A 26,544-nucleotide genomic window follows, 5' to 3' on the forward strand; every position below is an offset into this window, starting at 1 on the left:
ATCCAACGTTCTGCCGGCCCGTTTACGTTGGATAAGCGAGCCTCTACTGTATATTGTTGTGTCTGGGCATGGCCCCATGTAAGCCGCTCCGAGTCCCTTCGGGGAGATGGGGCGGGGTATAAGAATAAAGTTATTATTATTATTATTATTATTATTATTATTATTATTATTATTATTATTATTATTATTATTATTATATGATTCTATGATTTTATGAGAAAGTGCCTTGAGAGTTGGCACAGTTTCAGGCTCCTTCGAGGCGGGGTCTCAGGGTGCAACATGTTTTGGGGCGTCTTCGGTGTTCCCCTCCCCTTCCCCCCCCCCCCCGGTCCTTTTATATTTCCCAGAATCCCCTACCAGTCCTTTGGGCTGTGCATTCAGATACCTTTGAGGCACAAGGAGGGCAGGAGAAAGGGGGCGGGTCTTCCTCCGGCCCCGCCCGCCCCACCTAATCCGTGGTCCATGTCCGCAGAGGGAGGGGGTGAGAGGAGCGGGTTGGGCGGGGCCTCCTCTCCCATTGGCGGCGCAGAGAGAGATGCTCCGTCCGCCTCTGTCTCCGCATGCGCGCTGCGCCCGCTCTGCTTCGCCCCCCCCCCAACGCACCTCAAGCTCTGTCCAATAGAAGGGAGGAGGGCCCCCGACGCCCCCGCGGACAGGTAAGACGGTGGCGCCAGAGGGGAGGGGGCCGGGCCCTCCCCGCATCATCCCCGCATCCCTCCATCATCCCTCCAACATCCTCGCATCCCTCCTGCAGGGTCAGAGGAAACCTCGGAGGAGCAGGTAGGCCCCATGGCAGCCCCACAAGAGAGGCAAGGAGTGTCGCTCCTCTCAGCCACAGAGACCCTGGGGCCCAGGAGAGGCTTCAAGTTGCTCTTCCAACCCCTCTGTGCTCAAACTGCCACGGAAATTAGGACAGGGTTAGGTTTCACTGGTTCTTCGTGTTGGGCATTTCTTTTGAATGGATGCCAACTTTGCTTGTAAACTTTGAGTGGCTTGAGCTGGTTTCCTTTGTACTATATCCATAAAACCAATGAAGGCAGGAGCAGAAGCCAACACGATCTTAACAGACTAGAGAGATGATTGGCCAAAATTAACAAAATGGAGTTCAGCAGGGAGAAATGCAAGATACTCCACTTAGGCAGAAAAAAGGAAATGCAAAGATGCAGACTGGGGGAAGCCTGGCTCCATAGCAGGATGTGTGAAAAAGATCTTGGGAGTCCTAGTGGGGAGGAAGGTGAACAAGAGCCAACAATGTGATGTGGCAGCTAAAAAAGCCAATGGGATTTTGGCCTGCATAAATAGGAGTCTAATGGTCAAATGGGGCCCCTGGTGGCACAGTGTGTTAAAGCATTGTGCTGCTGAACTTGCGGACCAAAAGGTCCCAGGTTCAAATCCCGGGAGTGGAATGAGTGCCCGCTGTTAGCCCCAGCTCCTGCTAACTTAACAGTTCAAAAACATGCAAATGTGAGTAGATCAATAGGTACCACTCCGGCGGGAAGGAAATAGTGCTCCTTGCAGTCATGCCGGCCACATGACATGGAGATGTCTATGGACAATGCCGGCTCTTTAGCTTAGAAATGGAGATGAGCACCAACCCACAGAGTCAGTCACAACTGGACTTAACGCCAGGGGAAACCTTTACTTTTAATGGTGAAATATGGAAGGTTTAATCAAGTCCCATACAACAAACAATTTTGTATTTGTGGAGCATCAGAGGTGGAGGATATCGCACATGTACTGCTCAGCTGTGAATTGTATAAGAAAGAGAGAGACCAATACCTCGGGCCATATATTACAGTAGAGTCTCACTTATCTAACATAAACGGGCCGGCAGAATGTTGGATAAGTGAATATGTTGGATAATAAGGAAAGATTAAGGAAAAGCCTATTAAACATTAAATTAGGTTATGATTTTACAAATTAAGCACCAAAACATCATGTTATACAACAAATTTGACAGAAAAAGTAGTTCAATACGCAGTAATGATATGTTGTAATTACTGTATTTACGAATTTAGCACCAAAATATCATGATGTATTGAAAACATTGACTACAAAAATGCGTTGGATAATCCAGAATGTTGGATAAGCGAGTATTGGATAAGTGAGACTCTACTGTATTCACAAAACACACTGGGACCCACATATTAAAACTACATCTTTGTTGGCTAGCCAGAATCCTAAAATAACACACAAAACACCCTTTTCCTATTCAAAGCAACACAGCTGAGAACTGCATATTTGGAATCAATTGGGGAAAACTGTAAAGGTGATGTAGATATTTGACCTGGACAGGATCTTGTTAACAGCTTGTTTATTTTTGTTGTATGTATGTCTATGTGTTAAATGTTTTGATACAGCCGATAGGCTAATCAATAAAACGTACTTGTACTTGTAGGAGTCTAGTGCCTAGATCCAGGAGAGTCATGCTACCCCTTTATTACACCTTGGTCAGACCGCACCTGGAATCACACTGTGTCCAATTTTGGGCACCACAATTAAAGGGAAATGTAGGCTGGGATGTGTCCAGAGGAGGGTGACTCAAAGGATCAAGGGTCTGGAGAACAAGCCGTATGAGGAGCGGCTTAAAGAGCTGGGCATGTTTAGCCTGCATAAGAGAAGGCGGACAGGAGACATGATATGTGAGGGGAAGTCATAGGGAGGAGGGAGGGAGCTTGTTTTCTGCTGCCCTGGAGACTAGGACACAATGGAACAATGGCTTCAAACTACAGGAAAGAAAGAAGATTCCACCTAAACATGAGAAAGATCTTCCTCACTGTGAGAGCTGTTTGGTAGTGGAACTCTTTGCCCTGGAGGGAGTGTGGTGGATGCTCCTTCTTTGAAGGCTTTTAAACAGAGGCTGGATGGCCATCTGTCGAGGGTTCTTTGAATGCAATTTTCCTGCTTCTTGGCAGTTGGACTGGATGGCCCACGAGGTCTCTTCCAACTCTATGATTCTATGAAGCATTTTCTATGGAGCAGGGTTGATAGAGGGTTGGGGACAGTGGGCCTCCCCACCAGCATTGCGTCCACTGCCTCAACTGGTGGCCCCCCCCTCTCCCATCATTTGCGGTGGGGGGGGGCACTCTTGGGTTGCAGAGTGTTTAGCATGCTAAGGGCAGAAGCAAAGAAGGGAAAGACCATCCACACCCAGCAACCAATCTCAGGCAAACGATTAAAAAGCTTGTGCATAATCTCACTCAGATTCAGCTTCTTAAGGTAAGGTGAAAGAGAATAGATTTCTCCACAATTCCAGGGAGATGGGAAGTATTTTGCTTGAGGTGCCCCCCCCCCCCCCCCCCCCCGTCCCACTTGCTCAATGGCGAATTGTCAGAAAAGAAAGATCAAGTGTACCAAACACAGCGCAGACCCAGAGAAAACAACAGGAGTGTGTTCAGGGCCCAGGAAGAAGAGAGTGTAAACCAGTGGTTCTCAACCTATGGGTCCCCAGGTGTTTTGGCCTTCAACTCCCATAAATCCTAACAGCTGGTAAACTGGCTGGGATTTCTGGGAGTTGTAGACCAAAACACCTCAGGACCTACAGATTGAGAACTACTGGTGTAAACAAACATGGAAACAGGAAGTCAGCCCTCAGCCATAACCACCAGTGGGTTCAGCTTGCAAAGGTAGCTCTCTCCAACATCAGCTCAGGGTTTGACTTTGCAGGAGCCAAATTTAGGGGCTGAGCCCAGTTTCTCCAATGGGTTCAGCACCTTGGCCAGCAGTCCTCATGGGGTCCCAGAGGCCCCTTCCTGCTCTAGTGCTGTGCTTTCTACTGGGTCTAGGCCTGCGGAGGCCTCTTCCTGCCCTAGCGCTCTGCTTCTCCCTTTGTCTAGGCCTTGCCACCACTGGCGCCATGAGTGGGAAGTCCCTGCTGCTGAAGGTGATCCTCCTTGGAGACGGAGGCGTCGGGAAGAGCTCCCTGATGAACCGCTATGTGACCAACCGGTTCGACTCGCAGGCCTTCCACACCATCGGGGTGGAGTTCCTCAACCGGGACCTGGAGGTGGACGGGCGCTTCGTTACACTCCAGATCTGGGACACGGCCGGGCAGGAGCGCTTCAAGAGTTTACGGACGCCCTTCTATCGGGGGGCCGACTGCTGCCTGCTGACCTTCAGCGTGGATGACCGGCAGAGCTTCGAGAACCTGGGCCACTGGCGGAAGGAGTTTGTCTGCTACGCTAACATCCGGGACCCTGACCGCTTCCCCTTCGTGGTCCTGGGTAACAAGGTGGACAAGCTGGAGCGGGTGGTGGGACCCGAGGAGGCCCGTGCCTGGTGCCTGGAGCATGGCAACTACCCCTACCTGGAGACCAGTGCCAAGGATGACACCAACGTGGCTGTGGCCTTTGAGGAGGCTGTGCGGCAGGTGCTCGCCATGGAGGAGCAGATGGAGCACTGTATGATGGGACACACCATCGACCTCCGCTCTGGTGCGAAGTCCAGGTCTTCCTGCTGCTGACGGTGGCCCAGCAATGCACCATTCCCTCTGGCCAGGGCTGGCGGCCTGAGAGCTGCCCTTGGTGGGACAGGAGAGAGGTGAATGGGAGCCACCAGAGAGGGTCCGGGGGTTGAGCCACCCATTCTACCTGTGGCCAGCGGCAACCACGTCTGCTGCTCTTGGGCAGCGCAAGGCGGACTCTTCCCACACCATCCCCTGAGCCTGAGATTCTGGAAGAGGCCCAGAGAGAGGACACTGCCAATAACTTTCCCCTTCTTGTCTCTGCCCTTAATTAGCCAGGAAAGGGTTGCTGGGATCCATGGTGCCCATTGACCACAAGTTCTCCAGTGTTTGCCCTGCCTGAAAATTAAGGCCTGGAAATGGACCAGGGCTGTCCCCCCCCCCCCTCCGTGTCAGGAGTGACTTGCACCAAGTCACATCTGGTGTGAAAGAATTGGCCATCTGCAAGGACGTTGCCCAGGGTACGCCTGGATGTTTTGATGTTTTACCATCCTTGTGGGAGGCTTCTCTCATGTCCCCGCATGGATCTGGAGCTGATAGAGGGAGCTCATCCACGCTGTCCCCAGGTGGGATTCGAACCTGGCAGCCTTCAGGTCAGCAACCCAACCTTCAAGTCACAAGGCTTTAACCGACTACGCCATCGGAGGCTGTGAGGGCATAGGCAGACAGAAAGCATGCATGAGCCATAAACTGGTTAACCTGAGTCTGTGGCCTTTGAGTGCTAAGCCCAGGTTTCTCCATCCTCCTTCAATGGAGCAGAAGATGCTGGATTTTGTGTCCAGGGAGGAAAGCGCATTGTCACACCAAGGGCCCCTATAGAGGGGGTCAGTGACCTTAGACTAGCCCTTTCTTGCTAACCACCACCAGACTTGCTGGGGAGCAAGTGAACAGATTTCCGCCCCCCCCCCCCCCCCTTTGCTCTTTGAGTGACAGTCGGGTGCCCTCTGCTGGGCCCAGCTGGAAACAGCAAATGCACCTCTGGATTTGAAGATTTACGTCTGGAAGGATTCCCCATCAGCTCTCTTCAACCCACACATGCAGAGGAATGCAGGATTCGCTGCCCCTCTTCTAGGCCCCTAAGAGTTTTTTCTGCCCTCACGTGGCTCTGTATGTCCACTGGTCAGGAAGACTTTGGGGTGGGCATGATTTTTGCCAGTGGGAGCTGTGGAGATCCCAGTCGCTTGCTTGCTTCCCCTGCCACCTGCCTCTTTCTACGGATCTGCAAATAAGGGTCGATCTGCTTGAGCTTTACAGGAGCTGGGAAGGGAAAGGCACAAAGCCAGTCTGTATTTGAGCCAATAAAAATGTGAATGTAACAAAGAGATGCAAAATGTCCCCTTGTGTGGTTATTATTGCCTCGGAGGGCAAATAATAATAATAATAATAATAATAATAATAATAATAATAATAATAGGTTTTCTAGTTAATAATGATCCAAATAAGGTTTGTATCATTGATGTTGCCATCCCAGGTGACAGTCGCATTGACGAAAAACAACAGGAAAAACTCAGCCGCTATCAGGACCTCAAGATCGAACTTCAAAGACTCTGGCAGAAACCAGTGCAGGTGGTCCCGGTGGTGATTGGCACATTGGGTGCCATGCCAAAAGATCTCAGCCGGCATTTGGAAACAATAGGCATTGACAAAATTACGATCTGCCAACTGCAAAAGGCCACCCTACTGGGATCTGCACGCATCATTCGAAAATACATCACACAGTCCTAGACACTTGGAGAGTGTTCGACTTGGGATTTTGTGATACAAAATCCAGCATATCTATCTTGTTTGCTGTCTCATACAACAAAATAATAATAATAATAATAATAATAATAATAATAATAATAATAATAATACTTTATTTGTACCCCACCCTATCTTCTCAAAGGGAGCAATGCAGCCTCTTTGGTGCACTCCAAGACCCAGCAACTTCAGCAAGAGACCCAAAAGTAAGTTGGGTCATAGTGAGGGAAGGCTCTTTGCTTCCTGGAGTCTGCTCCTTCCCCAAGGATCAAGGGGCAACAGGCTTTGGCAGCAGGAGCCTGCCTTGTTTACGCTGCTGCTCTTCGCCCCCAGTTCTCAGCCGATCCCAAACACCCACCCACCGCAGGGAGAGAGAATGCCTGAGACAATGGCCCCATTGAGACGGCCCACATGGCCCCCACAAATGGGGTGCGAGAAACAGAGGCCTCACTACAATTGGTGGGGAGCACAAGACGAGAGGCCACCCGGGAACAAGACACTAGGCCTGGAGAGAGTGGGCCTTTCTCCATCTGCTCCCCTTTGGGAAGGGTGGCCGGTTGACTTGGGCCAAAAAAGGTGTCTTTTGCATCTTGTAGATTTCAGGCCCCCTGGTGGCACAGTGTGTTAAAGCGCTGAGCTGCTGAACTTGTGGACCAAAAGGTCCCAGGTTCAAATGCCGGGAGCGGAATGAGCGCCTGCTGTTAGCCCCAGCTCCTGCCAACCTAGCAGTTCAAAAACATGCAAATGTGAATAGAGCAATAGGTACCGGCAGGAAAGTAACGGCGCTCCATGCAGTCATGCCGGCCACATGACCTTGGAGGTGTCTATGGACAACGCCGGCTCTTCGGCTTAGAAATGGAGATGAGCACCAACCCCCAGAGTCAGATATGACTGGACTTAACGTCAGGGGAAACATTTACTTAGGTTTCAGGGAGTCCAGAAAAGCAACTTATATAAACCGAGGAAATGGCAAGTGTCACTTTTCCACGCTTCTGGGCAGCCTGTGAGTCTCCTCCCCACCCCTCAAGTGGCTACACCTCTTCTACCCTGCCCCTTCCTCTGCCCCTTCCCCACCACACACCCATAACTGCCCTGATCAATCCTTGGTCTCCTCCTTTGTTTCAACTACATTTAAATGCCCTAGTTTTTTCTCTCTTTCACTTTCCCCCTTTTTCCTCACTTCAACAGCAGAAAACTGAGTTCTAAGTGCAAAAAGAGTTTGCTCTAAATCGGGGGGGGGGGGGGGACAATGGGGTGTGTGTGTGTGTGTGTGGAAATCCTCCCCTTCCCGGCTGGAAAAGGGGGCCTCCTGTAGTACTTCCTGGCTGTCTGTTGTTCTTCATTAACATATCTTCCCATCGCAATCCCAGTTTGGTGGCGCTTGGTCATACACCAGTGGTTTCCGTCCCTTTTTTGACCAGGGATCACTTTGACCAGGGACCACTCTCCAATATTAGTACCAAAAAAATTACGAATCAATTTTTGGTCAACTTTAGATTTGGTTTGGTTATTTGGGGTGCTGATTCAGAAAACTGCATTGGATAGACCTCATCAGCTATAGTTTCTGATACAGAACAGTAGTCGCCATCTGCTTGCCCACAGAAAACCATATTTAATAATCTAGAGCTGATGTGGTCTATCCAATGCAATTTTCTGAATTAGCACCCCAAATAACTCCCAAAACAGGCCTGAAAACAGACAAGAAAAAAAAATTAGTTGGGCTGTTATTATCCATAGTAATAACGGTGAGGCCGCAGACCATATTTTAGTTCTTGCGGACCACTTGTGGTCCATGGACCATAGGTTGGGAACCACTGGTCATACACATCCCTGTTTTCAACTCTAATATTAGGAGGCTATGCTCGGGGAGACCAAAGTGATTGATACAAGAAGGAGTTGGCTTTTGAGGTACAATGTGCTGCCAGCCTTGTTGCCTTGGCACACTCATCTCTGTCTCGTCTTTCTGGCCTGTCCCTCTCCAGGGTCCCAATGGCTAACAGATCCTATTAGTAGTAGGATACCTGGCCTGCAGCCTGGCCATCTGTTGAAGCTGTTGTGAACCTTAAGGGGTTTCTGCAGCATGCGTTTTCACTGGAGGGAGGCATCTCTGAAGGGCCAGGCCATGTCTATGCCCCCAGGCAAACCAATTTCCCTCTTTTCAATGGGGCAGGAGGTAGAAGGGGGGCTGAACTGATCCTGGGCACAAACAAGGGCAACAAAGCTGAGGGTGGCAGGGAGTCTGAGCACTCAGGAAGGAACAGCAAGAACAGGTTATCATTCAGAACATTCTAAACTTTTATTTCCTTTAATTTTATAAAATACACCTTGTAAGGTAAGTCTCTAAAAACACAACCCCTTATGTTTGGTTAAAAAAAGTTGAAATTCAAGACCACAAGTGAACACTTTCAGCTTATTAATTACTTTTTTCTCCTTGTATTTATTTTCCGGAGAAGGAGGGGAGTTGGGGAGGAAAGGAGGGAGCATGAGTTCTGGTTATATGTTACTGAAACCAAAGTGAGAGAGAAAGGGGTGGAGGGTGTCCCTTCTTGTCCCCAATCTGGACAGGATCCTTGCCTTCCCACCCCATGGGTCCCAATCCGCCACCCGCATTCCTGGTCCCTGTGTGCGTGGATGGCCTCAGTATTCCTCCCTGAGCCACACTGTGCCTCTTCAACTTGCCTCGCTCTTTGGAAACCTATGGCTGATATTGCTCCATGGGCTTTTGTGTGTTCTTGGTTGCTCCAACAAATAAACCCTATGCAACCAGCAGGGTTAATTTTCCACCAAAAGGAAATTCTGGAATGCAACTAGCTGAGGACCCTCTAGTTCTTGTAATTCCTTCTGCGACTCTCCCATTCTGGATAACTTGTGCAGCGAGTGAAGCCAGGCCCGGAGGCTCCAAGTCAGTGGGGCAGGCTGGGGACGAGCCCTCATGATGAACATGAAATCAGGGGGAGTAAGACATCACAGTGTTACTGATATACTCTGCAAAAGGTATACGCAAAGGGAGAAAAGAGCACCATTGTGAAGGTCAGAGAGCTGGGCCCCACAGAAGAGGGGAAGGCACAAGGCAAGGAGAGCCCCTCAAAAGGAGGATGCTTTGGCAAAGGAGCCTCTAGTGCTGCAAGCTCAAAACGGCTGGTTATGGCTGAGCCCTTGGGGAAGACCAGTTTGTGCCCAACAGGTTAGTAATGGCAACACAAAGGCCCTGAGAGGAATGTTTTGACACTTCCCTACTTAATGTGAGAAGACAAGGACTATGAGACAAGGATCACCAAGCTCCTTCATGCTTTTCAGTTGGATGGGTTACATTACAGAAAAAAGGAGCCCCCAATTGGCCTTGGGTTGGGGTCAGTGCTCTCTTCCCATCTTGGAAAGATCCTTACTCCAACCCCCACCCCCTGCACCCCCCTCATCTGACCCAAGCAGTGACCGGCAATGTCCAGTTCTTCTTTCTTCTTTTGTGCTGAGCTCATGCCCTTCTCTCTCTGGGCCAGGCACGGTCTCGGCCCGTAACAGATGGGGTTTCTCTGGAGAGGAATAAGGGAACAGACCCGCTGTCTTGTTATCTGAGAATCGTTTTGGTGCCCTGGGCCACTGTGAGGCCAAGGCAGAGAGAGAGCCATGGAGCAACAGTCCATCCGCCCTTGAGAGGTGTCTGTTTGGGGTGCATGGAGTCTCCCTTTGTGCTCGCTCCGCTCCAAACAACTTCTAGAGGGAAAAGGGGGGAAACGGGGAGTCAGGCAGCGGCGTTAAAGGAGGAGACTTGGCGCGGAGGAGGAGCAGCCGTCTCAGGTTAAAGCCTTGCAGTTAGAGGAGGGAAGAGCATCTTGCAATGGCGGCAGCGCCTCTCCCTTGCTGCTTAGAACTTTGTGCCCCGGCCCATCAGCTTCAGGACCGCAAAGTTGTAGGTGGCGGCGATGATGAAAGTGAGCTGGAAGGAGAGAAAACAGTAGATGCTATTAGCAAATGTGACCTGCACCCTCTGTCTTTGCATGCTGGGATTACATGCTGAGCCATTTTTGTCAGAACTATTAAAAATAGCTAGATATTTTTAATTACAAAAATGTGAGTCAAGCACTGAAAGGGTTAAATTGTAGTTCAATATAAGCACAGGCCTCAGTGTGAGTAGGCCTCAGTGTGAAAAGGTCTCATGTGTGATGCTCCAGTGTGAAGGCTCCTGTGTAAGTTCAGTGTGAGAGGAGGCTCTGTGAGAGCGAAGTTTTTTATCTGCATGAGAAAGAAGCCCAGCGTGGAAGCAAAGAAGTAAGTATAAAGAACTTTATTTGTGTTATGGGAACCTTGTTTTTGTAAATAGTGCAACCATATTCTTTTGCAACAAAGAAAAACCTCATAAGAGGAAAATACTATGCTGAACCTAAAAGCATATATGAATATCAACCAGGGAAGTCCTCATTTCTGGACAATGTGTGTTTTGATCTGTGTGTTTTTGTTCTTTTTATCACTTTTGGCTACTGGTGCTAGGTCATGCTGTTGCTAATAAGTTACTCTGCTACACGTTTATGGGGAGGGTCTTTTATTAATAAGCCCACTCACCCAACAATTTTTTTGGATAGTTGTTTTTCAGATGTTGTTTCCTTGGTGCCACCTTCTCAGCCTTTGGTCTGGTGGTTCAGGGAGCTTGAGGTGAGAGAAATGGCCTATGGAAATGCCTCACCCCACTCCCCATTGGCCCCTCTCATCTCAGATCTAGCAAAAAGGGCCCCCCTTTCAACCCTTGGGAGATGATGTATGTTGCAATTTCTGCTCAAAGCCAGCCTTACCAGGGCCACCAGAGTGATTGCAGCTCCCACAAAGGCAGCAATAAACAGGTGGAACGTCATCTGGAACTGCAGAGAAATGACACAAACACCATTGGTCCTGGGCTTTTGGCGTCAAGGACTGAGAGAGGGAGTCGTGGTGGAGGAGTCTGCCCAGATGGAGCCCAGCATGAAAAGTTTGGGAAGAGCAAATGGGAACTTACCTCAGATGTTTTGCAGACAGAGAGGAGGCTCTGGCCACAAACTCTTCCTGGGGAGGCATTCCAGGGCAGGACTCCTGTTTTGTGAGAGGGGATGGGGAGAGAATACAAAGTAAAATGAGGCCGGGCAGAAGGCAGCAGAGAGCCCTTCTGTTCCATCCACATGGCATGGATGTTTCATGGGCTGGCCCAAGGCTACCATGTAGCCATGTGTTGAGAAACGCTGAGCCTCTGCCTGTCTGCAACCCTTGCCTATTTACTTTCTGGCCAAGGACCAGCACCCACCTGCCAGCCTAAGTTTCCCACAGCTTCCAGCCCAGTCCATTCCACCTTTTCCACACTGGGGCATACTGCTTCATGGCTCATGTTTAGGAGCAACTCCAGGACTTTGGCCCTAAAGAAAAGCTCAAAGCCTGGGAGGCTCCAATGGTGCCCCACTCACCATACATCCTGGCATCAGTGCAGAGGTTGCCGATGCCGGCAGCAGTTTTGCTGTGGTTGGCGATGGAGTTGCACGTCGTCCAGGTGTTGAAGTAGATGTAGACGGGCACCGCGGAGCAAGACAGCACCAGGAGCCAGAGGACGGCTAAGGCGTAGGTGATGCCCACAAACTGAAATGAGGGAGACAGGGCAGAGCCGTGAATGGGCTGGCGGGCACCTTCTGCCACGGGAGCATGAGACTGGAGACCCATCTACAGGCCGAAGGGACATCCAAAAGCCCCATCCCCTTGTGGAGAGGCAACGAGGCACCTCTGGCCAATTGTCATGTTGAAAGGCTTTGCAGAGATGCCTCAGACAGCTCTGACTCATAGAGACAACCCAAAGCCTTTTGCTAAATACATCAATAAGGATAAGGGCCCTGGAAGTGTATGTCTTCCTGGGGTCACACACCTGAAGTGGCTGACAGAACCATTCAGGATTCAGAGTGCAAGGTTTGTGCCCAGGTCAGATGCTAAGACTTGGATCCACCAGTGCAGAGAGGATGCACACGAGGACATCCAACTGGTACTAACATGCACTTGAGGAGCACATTCAGATTGTGCAGGCTATGATTTTTGAATGGGCCAGATGGTCAAGGAGAGGCACCTTCTGCTAATGGAGACATGCAAGAGACATGGCTGTTTCTAGCCCCGCTCCCCCATGCAACTGGGTTTTTGCTCACAGCCCTCAAGGAACATGCCTTGGGTGCCCCCAAAGCATGAGCCAATGGGACACCCACAGGCTTGTGGCCCAGGTTGCGTGTGTGACTCAGAGGACATGGATGGGAGCCTGACATGGAGCACCTGGCCCAAGTGGTGCACAAATGAACAGAACCTGAAAGAAAATGGCATGCTGCTTGGCCCTGTCTTGTTTTCTGGGAGCAAGGGTTGGTTTCGGGTGGAAACGGGCATTTCTGAGACCAGTCTCCACTGAAAGGATTGGCCTAGTGCTCCCTACCACTGAAAATCAAAGGAAGGGAGTGTGAGATTTGGCTTAGACTCTTTGGCTGGGGAGGAACTTGGATGTTTTCTGCTCACAGTCCAGATGTGAAACGCACCATTGAAAACTGGCCAAAGACACCAATATGGATTATTTCTGATGAGGAAATAATTTAGGGCACTCCTGTCCTCTCCAGCCTAGGGAATGTGTCTGGAGCACCCAGGCGTTTTACATCAGCAGCACAAAAGGCTTTCAGGGCAAGGGGAACAGGCTCAGAAATGCCTATTTGGGTCACAGGCAAAGATCAGTTTACTTAACAGCACAGTCCACTGCTGGGGGACTGTCCTTACGTGTTCTTTGGATCTGGTTGGGGCAAACTGGCTTCAGATCCTCCTGCCTTTGCAGAGGAAGCCCACAAGGTCATACTTGTCAGTTATATGGGGGTGGGTGCTTGTCTCTCCTTGAAACACCCCCCACAGGTCACATAGGTAAAGGTAAAGGTTTCCCCTGACATTAAGTCCAGTCATGTCTGACTCTGGGGGTTGGTGCTCATCTCCATTTCTAACCCGAAGAGCCGGCGTTGTCCATAGACACCTCCAAGGTCATGTGGCCGGCAAGACTGCATGGAGTGCTGTTACCTTCCCGCTGGAGCGGTACCTATTGATCTACTCACATTGGCATGTTTTCAAACTGCTAGGTTGGCAGAAGCTGGAACTAACAGTGGGCGCTCACTCCGCTCCCGGGATTTGAACCTGCAACCTTTCAGTCTGCAAGTTCAGCAGCTCAATGCTTTAACACACTTCACCACCGGGGCTCCTTATACAGGTCACATAGATGATCAAAAAAGATGCCCACGTATGGTTTGAGACTGCTTCTTTTTTGCAACACCTACCTTGGCTATAAAAGGGTGGATCTATTTCCCCGGGAAAAACTGGGCCCATCCTGGTCAGTAATGGTGGATAGCTGCTGCCTGACTCTGCTCGGGCTCCAGGGGCATATTTGGACACAGCCCCTCATTTATTCGTTTTTGGGGGTTTTTTTGGTCAAAGGTGGTCATTACAAAGTAAGCAAAGGAACATTGAAACAGAGGTTGACACAATTGGGGTTGGGGGAGGCAGAAAAGCAGGAGAGTGAATAAAAACAGTGAAGACAAGGGGGCATGGGCTCTAATGGGGTAGGAATGGGGGATGCACCTGGTCTAAAGGGAGGGGGGAAGGAAAGGACATAGGGTTGGAGCAGGGGTGCCGAGGGGTATCCTCTGCAGTGCCATTTTCTTTCAGGGAAGCCCCCCCTCCAGTGGGCTGCTCTGCAGGGCTGCTCTGGACAGGGCTGCAGTCTCATGCCCCATGCGATGCCAAGGGTCGTGCCAGTGTTGGGTTGCTGGAGAGGGTTGGGGGTGGGGGGTGGGGGGGGAAGCATGAGATCACCTTGTCAGGATGTCCTAGCCACTTTCCCAGACACTGACAGAGCAGCTCCATAGAGTGAGCTTGCCGGTGTCCTCTGGAACCCCTCCCCTTCTGGCCCCCTGTTACCGTAGCGCTCAGGCCCTTGCCACAGATGGTGGTCTTGTAGTCGCCAAAGATCTGCCTGACAGCGCCCGTGGTGTAAAAGCCTTCGGCCAGCAGGAGGGCTCCAAAGAGGAAGAAGAAGCCGGCGACTCCGTAAATGGCGTACTGGAAGTCATGGATTCTGCAGAGGGGCAAGGAAAGAGGAAAAAAGGGAAAGAAGGGCGCCAGGTTGTCACCTTCCCCAGTTAGGCTTCCCACAAGCAGCAGACCACAAGCTCCTCAGACGAATCCCTGGCAGGCAATAAAAGGGGCCTCAAGCCCCACTCCTTTAGCCTCAAGTCATGCTGTAGCAGTGGGATTTAGATGGTCTCAGAGGTTAGACCAATCTATCCCTGCCTTCTGATGTTTGGCTCATCCTGCTTGGATCAAGGAGGGCCTTCTCCAAAGTAGAGGCACCATCCCATTCTGACTTGTTGGCACAACTGACCAAAGCAGAGAGGTTTATTTACTTATTTACAGTATTTATATTCCGCCCGTCTCACCCCGAAGGGGACTCAGGGCGGATTACAATGAACACATATATGGCAAACATTCAATGCCAACAGACAAACAACATACAGTATAGACAGACACAGAGGCATTTAACATTTTTCCAGCTTCACAATTCCGGCCATAGGGGGAGCTGTTGCTTCACCGTCCACTAGTGGCTGTACTTCCAAATTCCTTTCCTCGTGTTTTGCTGGCAGTTTTATGGTGTTGTAAATTAGTTAAATTAGCCTCCCCACATAAAGCGTACCTAAATTTCCCTACTTGACAGATACAACTGTCTTTCGGGGCTGCATAGGCCGGGCTATTTAATGGTCAGGGGCTTAACCCAGCCCAGGCTTCGAACTCAAGACCTCTCGGTCAGTAGTGATTTATCGCAACTGGTTACTAGCCAGCTGCAACACAGCCTGCCCGGCTCAGAGGTTCCCTCTGCTCTGCCACCTTGGGCTTTAAACCCTTCCCCAAGCTTGGCAGAGAGGGTGGCCGAGTGCTTGTGACATGTGTTGAGCATATTGTGCTCAACATTGTGTCCCTACCCCAACTGTGGAACATGCACAACAGGGTTCCAGTGCCATCTATGCTTGAGCCAATCAGCTCACTGTGGATGGAGTGGGAGAATACTCACATGTCCACCAGGTACTCATAGTCCTGGTAGTTTTTGGAGAAGTAGGTCTCGATCAGATGCTCTGTGCCTGTGAGTGCTTCATGTCCACAGCCGCAAAAAAGGGCCACCCCCAAGAAACACAGGCCAGTGGCCACCAGAGAGGCAACGGGGGCCCCAACTAAGCACCTGGCGCAGCAGTCTAGCAAACCTGCACAGAATAGGGAGGGAAGGAGAAAGAGACAGAGAGAGAAACTGAGGACTGATCCACAAGGGAAAACCTACACATTGCCTTTTAAGAGGGATATCCAAAGAGGTGGAAGGACAAAAGTGATGGAAAATGGAAAGATCCAGAAACAGTGGAGTGAGATAAAACTACTCCTGGTTGGAGAGGGTGGGAAAGAAAACATTACAGGGCTGTAACCGGTGGTGCCCTCAATATGACCCAATGCTTCTGAAGACCCAACAAACAACAATGAAATCCCGTTGGTGACGGAATCCAGCTGTTCAAAGGAGGCGGCTGCTCAGTTCCTGCAGAATGAAGTCTCAGGAGATGCATTTATCAGCTTCCTCACTTACCTGCACCCTTTTCCATCTATCACAGTGCTCAGAGCAGATAACTCACACACTAAAACAGCAGTAAAGTACCAAGTGAAAATAATAAAATGCTGTCACAACATAAAAACACGGTAGGCCAGACCTATAAATGAAATCCAAGCAACCAGTTGGCATCATCCTCTACATGCTTCCTACCCTGTTTCCCCTAAAATAAGACATCCCCAGAAAATAAGACCTAGTAGAGGTTTTGCTGAATTGCTAAATATAAGGCCTCCCCCAAAAGTAAGACCTAGCAAAGTTGGAAGCATGCCTGCTGAACAGAACACCAGAGCATGCAGAATCGGTAAATGTACGTACCATAGTGTTGTACATGGAACTATTGGTAATAACAAGAAATTCTTGATTGGATTCACAGTTTGTCTGGTTATGCTCGTTTGTGATAACTACTGTACAGTATATAATAAATGTTCATTTTTTTGTTCAACAATAAATGTGAATTCTTCTTCATGGAAAACTAAGACATCCCCTGAAAATAAGACCTGGCGCATCTTTGGGAGCAAAAATTAATATAAGACACTGTCTTATTTTCGGGGAAACACGGTAGTCATTTTTATGAGCCCAGGACCACTGCTGGTGGAGGGTCACCCCCAAAGAGCGCCGTTGGCTGGACCTGCCTTGGCAAGGAGGGGGCTCTCGGAGAAGCCACTAAGGAAGCCATAAGATGGCCAGTCCTAGGATAGCAAAGGGGAGGACAATTTAAGAGAAGCAGCAGTGGCATCTTGCCCTCACAGACTGGGCTTGCTGTTTATGGGTACAACATTGCCCATAAGCCTGGTTCTGGGGTTCAGCTGGCTCTCCCCATCCTTGGCCCTTTGCCGACCCGCCTCCTCTTCCCCGGGTGTTTTTCTCACTCCCAGAGAATGAGCCCATCTGAAGCGGGAGGGGGTCAGGGGTCAAGGCGGCAGCCTGTGCTGATCTCTCAGTGGCACCATGGAGGACAAGAGGGGTTTGTTCTGGGAGGATAAGCTCATTGCTCTTCTATCTGCGCCAGGGAGGGCCGAGCCGCCCAGAGACAAGAGGGGACAGGCGGCAAACAATGGATGGACTCTTTGCGTCTTCGCTCATGGAGGGCGGGGGCAGCCCTTTCCTCCCTGCCTCTCAAGCAGCGGCACAAGTCACCACGACAGGCCTGAGGCTGGGCTTGTTTCTCCTCCACGCCTGTGGCATCTGAGGGGGTTTGGGGGTGGGCCTAAGGTGGGGACCACTGGCTTGTGCTTGGCTCCTTGGCCACCGCTGTCCTGGGCTGGGAGCCAAGGCAGCCTCAGCTGACATCACACCATACCCCACACACCCACCACCCATCCTGCAAAGACAAGAAGGAGTCGCTCTGTGAGACTGATCCCCCCTTACTCTGACAGTCTCCACTGTGGCCCACTTTCGCATGGGAAGCACCATGGGACACTGGCTCTGGCCCTTCATCTGTTGACTTCTCTGCCTTCCCTTGTTTGCCTCCTGCACTCTGCTTGTCCCCCTCCCTCTATGCCTTCTTCACCCAGTACTCTTACAAGAGTTACACAAAACACAGTCCTGAAATGCTGAACATTTACTCCCCACCCCTGGATCTACATACCATGTTTCCCCGAAAATAAGACAGTGTCTTATATTATTTTTTACTCCCAAAGATGCACTAGGTCTTATTTTCAGGGGATGTCTTATTTTTCCATGAAGAAGAATTCACATTTATTGTTGAACAAAAAAATGAACATTTATTATATACTGTACAGTAGTTGTCATCACAAACCAACATAACTAAACCAGACAAACTGACTCCTGTTAAGAATTTCTTGTTACTACCATTATTTCCATATACAACTGGTATGTACATTTACCAATCCTGCATGCTATGGTGTTTTGTTTGGCGGGCGCCGGGCATGCTTCCAAACAAAAGCTTTGCTAGGTCTTACTTTCGGGGGAGGCCTTATATTTAGTAATTTGGCAAAACCTCTGCTAGGTCTTATTTTTTGGAGATGTCTTATTTTCGGGGAAACAGGGTAATATGCACACCTCAGTGAGAAACGTTCAGTGCAGCAATTTTTTGTTCCGGACTATAAGATCCGTCTGGAAAGACAGAGAGCCCCCAAGATCCATATACCCATTGAGGGTCTTTTTTTTTCTTTTTTTTTCATGTCAGGAACAACTTGACTTGATTCTGGAGTGAGAGAATTGGCTGTCTGCAAGGACATTGCCCAGGGGACGCCAGGATGTGTTGATGTTTTTACCATCCTTGTGGGAGGCTTCTCTCATGTCCCCGCATGGAGCTGGAGCTGATAGAGGGAGCTCATCCGCACTCTCCCTGGGTGGGATTCGAACCTGGCAGCTTTCAGGTCAGCAACCCAACCTTCAAGTCAGGAGGCTTTAGTCCACTACACCATCGGGGGCTCCTATTGAGGGTCTTAAAAGCACCAGACCTCCCCTCCCTGCTCCCTCTGCCTCAGAGGAGGATCTGTGATCAGTCCTTGGCCAACTCGGGCTGTGGCGCAGGTTGGAGAGCAGCTGTAATGAATCACTGCAATGAATCACTCTGACCAGGAAGTCGTGAGTTCGAGGCCCGTTCGGAGCCTATGTTTGTTTGTCTTTGTTCTATGTTGAAAGGCATTGAATGTTTGCCTATATGTGTAATGTGATCCGCCCTGAGTCCCCTTTGGGGTGAGAAGGGCAGAATATAAATGCTGTAAATAAATAAATAAATAAAACTCCACTTTGCATTCACACATGGGCGCCTCCTTGGGCCGGTAGCTTCCACTTGAACACTGATTTTGCTAGGCAGAGTTTACACTTCCTGGTGAAGAGGATGAAATTTTATAAGTGTGAATTGCATAAGAATAAAGTTTGAATAAAGTTAAAAGGAAGATTGAGACAGGAGGCAGGGGAGAATTGGAAGATTTGAAAAGAGGATCTAAGTTCACTCTGCCAGTCTCTGCTAGACAAAACAGAGCACAGCAGGAGCCTTAGGTAGGCAATTTTTTTTTTCGTGTCAGGAGCGACTTGAGAAACTGCAAGTCGCTTCTAGTGTGAGAGAATTGGCCGTCTGCAAGGACGTTGCCCAGGGGACACCCGGATGTTTTTGATGTTTTATGATCCTTGTGGAGGCTTTAATCCACTACGCCACCGGGGGCTCCAGATAGGCAATTGTGTGTCGGGGAGGGATGCCCTAGATGGGTCAGTCGGGTGCCTGTTCCTTCAACCAAGATGCTGCCATCATGTTGCAACTCCTAGCACACCAAAGGGACACGCTTGAAACCCTGCCCTCAGCAGCAGCACCAGGAGGGGGGGTCTGGGAGGCAGAGGAGGTGGTGGTTGGGGGGGGGAGAGATTTGGTGTCGGAGATCAAAGAAAGAGCCCCTTGTTTGCACACAATCCCAGGCCTTGTTCTGCCAGGCTGAACAATGGGCACAAACAGCAGGGGGGAGAGTCCCCCCCACCTCCTCTCCCTGGTCTCCTCCCACCAACATAGAGCCCCCCCCCCCTTGAGCAGAATCTGGTGGGGCTGGATCTTTAAAAGGCTGAAAGACAGCCCCTCTTCTTTACGTATCCAGATGTTGAACTGCAGCCGCAAGCACACATACAGGCCCCTTTTACACTATCATATAAAATCCTGATTATCTGATTTGATGGAGCCCCAAGTGGCGCAATGGGTTAAACCCTTGTGCTGGCAGGACTGCTGACCGAAAGATCGGTGGTTCGAATCTAGGGAGCAGGGTGAACTCCCATCTGTCAGCTCCAGCATCCCATGAGAGAAGCCTCCTACAGGATTGTAAAACATCTAGGAATCTCCTGGGCATCGTCCGTGCAAACGGCCAATTCTCTCACACCAGAAGCGACTTGCAGTTTCTCAAGTTGCTCCTGACACGAAAAAAAAATCTGATTTGATATCTGGATTATATGGCAATGTAGAAGGGGCCACAGACACACTGGAGCAAGTGGAGGACAAAGATGGTAAAGTTTAGAAGCAAAAACAAACAAACTAACAAACAAACAGCCTAAACAAGAGAGATTTTATGTTCAAAACAGGAACTACAACAAATGCAATACCTTTAAAAACAACAACAACAACAAGACATGGTTCCATGCAACAGAGGGCCTTTCCACGCAGCCATATAACCCAGAATGTCAAGGCAAATAATCCACAATATCTGCTTTGAACTGGATTATTTGAGTCCACACTGCCATATAATTCAGTTCAATGTGGATTTTACACAGCTGTGTAGAAGTGTAGAAGGGGCCAGAGTTTACTGCTGAGCTGATCACTCTCCCATCTATTTGCCCATCCACGAGGAGACAGTCCGAAGACCATGCCAGAGCCCTAAAGCCAGGAGGAGATCCGCTCTTGTTACAAAGCTGAGGGACCTGCTTACCAGGACTCCACAAGTTGTCCCTTTCTGTTGCAGGCCGGACCCCCAATTCACCCTCCCCACCTTCTCCCCACCAGCATCCCTTCCAGCCCCCTGAGCCTCCTCTCCTCCCTGTTCTGCTCCTGCTTCTGGTTGCCAAGGAAACAGGAGTTGTTCCTGGGCTCTGGACCGCACTTCCACTGCTGAGGAGGGGTCTCTGCAAGAGGAGGCTTCTGCTCCTTTGCACTGGTTCCGAGAGAGATGGAATTAAGGACAGAAACAGAAGCACCACCCCCACCCCCCAATTTTACCCCACAGAGAATCATAGAATCCTAGAGTTGGAAGAGACCTTGTGAGCCATCCAGTCCAACCCCCTGCCAAGAAGCAGAAAAGTCACATTCAAAGCCCTCCTGACAGATGGCCATCCATCCTCTGTTTCAAAGCCTACAAAAAAGGAGACTCCACCACATCCCTGGGGCAGAGAGTTCCACTGCTGAACAGCTTTCCCAGTGAAGAATTTCTTCCTAATATTCAGGTGGAATCTCCTTCCTATAGTTTGAAGCCATTGTTCCGCGCCCTAGTCTCCAGGGCAGCAGAAAATAAGCTTGCTCCCTCCTCCCTATGACTTCTCCTCACTTCTTGATCCTTGGCTCTCATCATGTCTCTTCTCAGCCTTCTCTTCTGCAGGCTAAACATGCCCAGCTCTTTCAGCCACTCCTCATAGGACTTGTTATCCAGACCCTTGATCATTTGAGTCGCCCTCCTTTGGACACAGCTTAGAGTCAACATCCCCCTATGAACCTTCTAGAACTCTTAGATCATCAGGGGAGGACCTGTTCTCAGTCCCACCAGCCTCGTAGGTGGTTCCTCAGCTGTAGAACACCCTCCCCAGTAACATATGGCAGATACCAACTCTCCTAGGCTTCAGGAAAGCCTTAAAGACATGGTTGTGGACTCAAGCTTTTAATGAATGAGAACATGGACTTTACATGACCTGTACCAAGACTTATGTTGAAGATTCTGAATGAATGGATTTTAATCTTGGATATGTTTAAATTTTTAGATAATGTGATTTTATTTTGTAATGGTATCTGCTTTTATATGAATTGTTGTTTTGTACACTGTTTTTAGGCACTGAATTTTGTCTATTTATTGTAAGCCGCCTTGAGTCCCCCCGGGGAGAAAGGTGGGCTAAAAATGATGGAAATAAATAAATAAATTGCGGTGCCCAAAATGGGACACATTGTGATTCCGAGTGTGGTATGACCAAGGCAGAATAATAATAATAATAATAATAATAATAATAATAATAATAATAATAACAACAACTTATGCCTCAAGTACCACCTCCCAGCAGTAAAGAACTGGTGGGATCACAAACCTGCAAAAGTATTGGAAAATGAGCACGCAAAGATACTGTGGGACTTCCGAATCCAGACTGACAAAGTTCTGGAACACAACACACCAGACATCACAGTTGTGGAAAAGAAAAAGGTTTGTATCATTGCTGTTGCCATCCCAGGTGACAGTCACATTGACGAAAAACAACAGGAAAAACTCAGGACCTCAAGATTGAACTTCAAAGACTCTGACAGAAACCGGCACAGGTGGTCCCGGTGGTGATCGGCACACTGGGTGCCATGTCAAAAGATTTCAGCCGGCATTTGGAAACAATAGGCATTGACAAAATTGCGATCTTCCAACTGCAAAAGGCCACCCGACTGGGATCTGCGCGCATCATCCGAAAATACATCACACAGCCCTAGACACTTGGGAAGTGTTCGACTTGTGATTTTGTGATATGAAATCCAGCATATCTATCTTGTTTGCTGTGTCATATTAATAATAATAATAATAACTTTATTTTTATATCCTGCCACCATCTCCCCTAGGGAATTTGGGGTGGCTTTTTTTTTTATGCGTCAGGAGCAATCGGAGTTGCTTCTGGAGTGAGAGATTTGGCCGTCTGCAAGGACGTTGCCCAGGGGACAGCCGGATGTTTTGATGTTTTACCTTCCTTGTGGGAGGCTTCTCTCATGTCCCCGCATGGAGCTGGAGCTGATAGAGGGAGCTCATCCGTGCTCTCCCCGGGTGGGATTCGAACCTGGCAGCCTTCAGGTCAGCAACCCAACCTTCAAGTCACGGCGCTTTTATCCCCTAGGCCACCAGAGGCTCCTTTTGGGGCGGCTTACAAGAGGCAAAGCCCAGAATAGAGGAGTAACACGACTTCCCTGGATCTAGACACGAGACTCATTTCAGTGGGAGATGCTCTTTGCTAGGTTCGTATCCCAGAAAGAAAACCACGGTCTCTTTTGGTTGTAGAACGTTGGTTCTCAACCTGTGGGTCCCCAGATGTTTTTGGCCTACAACTCCCGGAAATCCCAGCTGTTCGGATTGCTGGGAGTTGAAGGCCAAAAATATCTGAGAACCACATCTTCCCTGATGTCATGTTGACATTTGAATGAAGGATGTGTTCGGATGGGTGGGCTGCACATGCCTAGCGCATGAGATGATCAGCATTCCAATCCCTTTTCTCTCTTGAGAGAGAGAGCAAAACACAAAAGAGAGGGAAATAAAGCAAGCAGGGCTAAACCCATACAATTCAGCTTGTGTCCTTTTCCTTCTGCCCAACCACAGTCTTTGGCTGCTGTCACTTGCAGCTATTCAGTCCTGGGGTTGGTAGTTTGGCAGGGGATAGAGGAAGCATGGGCAAAGTTGGGGCGCTCCAGGTGTTTTGGACTCCAACTCCCACCATTCCTTACAGCCTCAGGCCCCTTCCTTTTCCCCCTCGGCCGCTTAAGCGGCCGAGGGGGAAAAGGAAAGGGCCTGAGGCTGTAAGGAATGGTGGGAGTTGGAGTCCTAAACACCTGGAGCGCCCCAACTTTGCCCATGCCTGGGACAGAGCTTCAGGGTGGGGAGGACTTTACTCACCCATCTCTTCTGGGGCGCGAATCCCTTGCCGCCTTCCTCTCCTCTGGGGCCGCAGAGAGTCGTCTGTCTGTCTCCCTGTCTCTCTGGCTGCTGAGTGCCTGGGCTCCGCGGTTCCTCGGCCAAGAAAAGGGCGCCGGGGGTGGCAGGCAAGCCCCTTAAAGGGACCGCCCCCTGCGCCCTCGCCACGCCCCCTCCCTCTGCATTCCCCCCCCCCTAAAAATTACGGGGACGCGGAGATGCGCGCGCACCAGAGCCAGAGTGAGGTGGGCAAAGTGGGCTCCCTTGTTTTTTTTTTTCTTTCTTTTCTCTCTCTCTCTCTTCCCCCCCAAGGCCCCCATCTAAAAAGGTAAATGTTTCCTCTGACGTTAAGTCCAGTCGTGTCTGACTCTGGGGGCTGGTGCTCATTTCTAAGCCGAGCCGGCGTTGTCCGTAGACACCTCCAAGGTCATGTGGCCACTGGCATGACTGCATGGAGCGCCGTTACCTTCCCACCGGAGCGGTACCTATTTTATTTATTTTTTCTCCCCAAAGGGAATTTTTATTAATCATTATTTTATAATACGTAATCATAGTTACATTTTTCTTTTCCATTCCCTTCTCCCTCCCCCCCACCCACCCCTCTCCCCTCCCTGTTGACAATTTAAACTTTTTTTCTTATCATAGAATCATAGAATAGTAGAGTTGGAAGAAACCTCATGGGCCATCCAGTCCAACCCCCCCCCCCCCCGCTAAGAAGCAGGAAACCGCATTCAAAGCACCCCCGACAGATGGCCATCCAGCCTCTGCTTAAAAACCTCCATAGAAGGAGCCTCCACCACAGTCTGGGGCAGAGAGTTCCACTGCTGAACAGCTCTCACAGTGAGGAAGTTCTTCCTGATGTTCAGGTGGAATCTCCTTTCCTGTAGTTTGAAGCCATTGTTCCGTGTCCTAGTCTGCAGGGCAGCAGAAAACAAGCTTGCTCCCTCCTCCCTATGACTTCACGTATTTGTACATGGCTATCATGTCTCCTCTCAGCCTTCTCTTTTGCAGGCTAAACATACCCAGCTCTTTAAGCCTCTCCTCATAGGGCTTGTTCTCCAGACACTTGATCCTTTGAGTCGCCCTCCTCTGGACGCTTTCCAGCTTGTCAACATCTCCCTTCAACTGCGGTGCCCAAAATTGGACACAGTGTGATTCCAGGTGTGGTCTTACCAAGGCAGAATAGAGGGGAGCATGACTTCCCTGGATCTAGATGCTATTCCCCTATTGATGCAGGCCAGAATCCCATTGGCTTTTTTAGCTGCCGCATCACATTGTTGGCTCATGTTTAACTTGTTGTCCACGAGGACTCCAAGGTCTTTTTCACACACACTGCTGTCAAGCCAGGTGCCCCCCATTCTGTATCTTTGCATTCTTGTTACATGAGCCTTCTTGCCATTCTTTCCAATTTTTTCTTCCAACTTTCGTCATATGGTTTAACAATCTGTAGCCATCTGCTAGATGGAGTCCATATTTCTTTAATTTTCTTCTGTTTGTTTAACCATGTTTTTTTTTTTGTTTCTTATAATGTCCATAATATCCAGTTAGGAACCCCGGTGGTGAAGTGTGTTAAAGCACTGAGCTGCTGAACTTGCAGACTGAAAGGTCCCAGGTTCAAATCCCGGGAGCGGAATGAGCGCCCGCTGTTGCTCCAGCTCCTGCCAACCTAGCAGTTTGAAAACATGCCAATGTGAGTAGATCAATAGGTACCGCTCCGGCAGGAAGGTAACTGCGCTCCAGTCAGTCATGCTGGCCGCATGACCTTGGAGGTGTTTACGGAAATGGAGATGAGCACCAACCCCCAGAGTCAGACATGACTGGACTTAAAACGTCAGGGAAACCTTTACCTTTACCTTAATATCCAGTTGCATTTGATCCCATATATATTCATACCATTTTTCAAGTGTCCATTTCTTTTTATCCTTCCACCCTCACACTAATATTGCATGTGCGGCTCTAAACATTATCATCATTAAGTCTTGGTCTTGGTCCTTAATTCTTCTGTCCCCATATATCCCTATTAACAGAATTTGCATATTTATATCAAATTTGGTTTTAGTGTGTAATTCAACCTGGGTTAGAATTTGGTTCCAATTTTTTTTATCTCTACACATTCCCACCATAGATGAGAGTACCATGACTCCCGACTCCCACAATGCCAACATTTGGGATTTAATCCCTGAATCATGTGTGCCAGCTGAATTGGTGTTCTGTACCATTTCGTAATTATTTTCAGTTCTAATTCCTTATATTTGTCTATTTTTATTTTATTTAAACCAATAACGGTACCTATTGATCTACTCATATTTGCATTTTCAAACTGCTAGGTTGGCAGAAGCTGGGGCTAACAGTGAGCGTTCACTCCGCTCTCCGGATTTGAACCTGCAACCTTTCAGTCTGCAAGTTCAGCAGCTCAGCGCTTTAACACACTATGCCACCGGGGGCTCCAGGCCCTATCTACACTGTCATATAAAATCCAGATTTACCTTCTTTGAACTGGATTATTTGGCAGTGTAGACTCATATAATCCGGTTTAGAGCAGATAATGTGGATTGTTAATAATCTGTATTATATGGCAGTGTGGGCTCATAATCCAGTTCAAATCAGATTTTTTTTTAATGTCAAGAGCGATTTGAGAAACTGCAAGTTGCTTCTGGTGCGATAAAATTGGCCGTCTGCAAGGACGTTGCCCAAGGAACACCCGGATAGTTGATGTTTTACCATCCTTGTGGGAAACTTCTCTCATGTCCCCACATGGGAAGCTGGAGCTGACAGAGGAAGCTCACCCACTCTCCCCATTTTTAAACCACCGACCTGTCTGTCAGCAGCCCTGCTAGCACGAGGGTTTAACCCACTGCACCACTGGGTGCTCCATCAATGTGGATTATCTGCTTTGATCATGTTGATTATATGGCAGTGTAGAAGGGGCCACAGTTCAAAGCAGATAATCTGGATTTTCTATGGCAGTGTAGAAGGGGCTGTAGTTGTTTGCCACAACCTGTTTTCTGAGCAGGAAACGTCAAGAGTCCAAACATCCAATGCTTATCATAGAAGAGACCCCCAAAGGCCCACCTAGTGCAACCTCATTCCACCAGGCAGGAACAACACATCAGAGCAAAGCAAAACACTGTATTAAAGGGTGGCTCAAAAAACCTTTTTTGTTTTTGTTTTGTTTTTTTTCAGAGAGAAAGGGGTCCTGGAATGTAAAAACTAGGCACAAAACTTGAAGTCTTGTCCAGCAGGAGAAGAAACTGCCTCTTTTTTTGAGAGGTGGGGGCACCATTGTGTCCATCTCTTATCGGTGCCTCGCTTGCAGACAATGCCTGGGATTGTCCACCCAAGAGGACAGCAAGGCCAGGCTAATGGGGGTGGGGGTGGCGTTGTTTATG

The 26,544-nt window shown here is 49.3% G+C and overlaps 2 protein-coding genes across 4 annotated transcripts; one reads left to right on the plus strand and one right to left on the minus strand.

Moving 5' to 3' along the window:
• The first annotated feature begins 503 nt into the window (after window positions 1-503).
• On the plus strand, window positions 504-5,784 carry rab9b (RAB9B, member RAS oncogene family). 2 transcript variants are annotated; one of them, XM_003228630.3, is made up of 2 exons: window positions 504-656; window positions 3,837-5,784. In XM_003228630.3, exon 2 carries the CDS (start codon window positions 3,857-3,859, stop codon window positions 4,460-4,462), a length of 606 nt encoding a protein of 201 aa, XP_003228678.1. In that variant the 5' UTR covers window positions 504-656; window positions 3,837-3,856; the 3' UTR covers window positions 4,463-5,784. The 2 variants fall into 2 exon arrangements, with proteins under 2 accessions (XP_003228678.1, XP_062819904.1); XM_062963834.1 differs by having other exon boundaries at window positions 653-780.
• Window positions 5,785-8,473: 2,689 nt separating this feature from the next.
• plp1 (proteolipid protein 1) lies at window positions 8,474-23,285 on the minus strand. 2 transcript variants are annotated; one of them, XM_062963757.1, is made up of 7 exons: window positions 23,138-23,285; window positions 15,282-15,468; window positions 14,135-14,291; window positions 11,626-11,794; window positions 11,187-11,260; window positions 10,987-11,052; window positions 8,474-10,136 (listed from the first exon to the last, which is right to left on the minus strand). In XM_062963757.1, the coding sequence occupies exons 1-7, from the start codon at window positions 23,139-23,141 to the stop codon at window positions 10,065-10,067; spliced, it is 729 nt and encodes a 242-aa protein (XP_062819827.1). In that variant the 5' UTR covers window positions 23,142-23,285; the 3' UTR covers window positions 8,474-10,064. The 2 variants fall into 2 exon arrangements, with proteins under 2 accessions (XP_062819827.1, XP_062819826.1); XM_062963756.1 differs by having other exon boundaries at window positions 14,030-14,291.
• Window positions 23,286-26,544: the final 3,259 nt, after the last annotated feature.

Source organism: Anolis carolinensis, unplaced genomic scaffold (assembly GCF_035594765.1).
Source record: "Anolis carolinensis isolate JA03-04 unplaced genomic scaffold, rAnoCar3.1.pri scaffold_12, whole genome shotgun sequence".
Classification (NCBI taxonomy): Eukaryota; Metazoa; Chordata; class Lepidosauria; order Squamata; family Dactyloidae; genus Anolis; species Anolis carolinensis.

What these genes read in the sequence shown, in the direction of transcription:
- rab9b (XM_003228630.3), top strand. Translation starts at nt 3,857, where the DNA reads ATGAGTGGGAAGTCCCTGCTGCTGAAGGTGATCCTCCTTGGAGACGGA.
- plp1 (XM_062963756.1), bottom strand. An exon ending in GGCTAGGACATCCTGACAAG is followed by an intron (nt 11,795 to 14,029) that starts GTGATCTCATGC and finishes CCCTCATTTCAG; the next exon opens with TTTGTGGGCATCACCTACGC. An exon ending in CTGTCTGCAAAACATCTGAG is followed by an intron (nt 11,053 to 11,186) that starts GTAAGTTCCCAT and finishes ATTTCTCTGCAG; the next exon opens with TTCCAGATGACGTTCCACCT.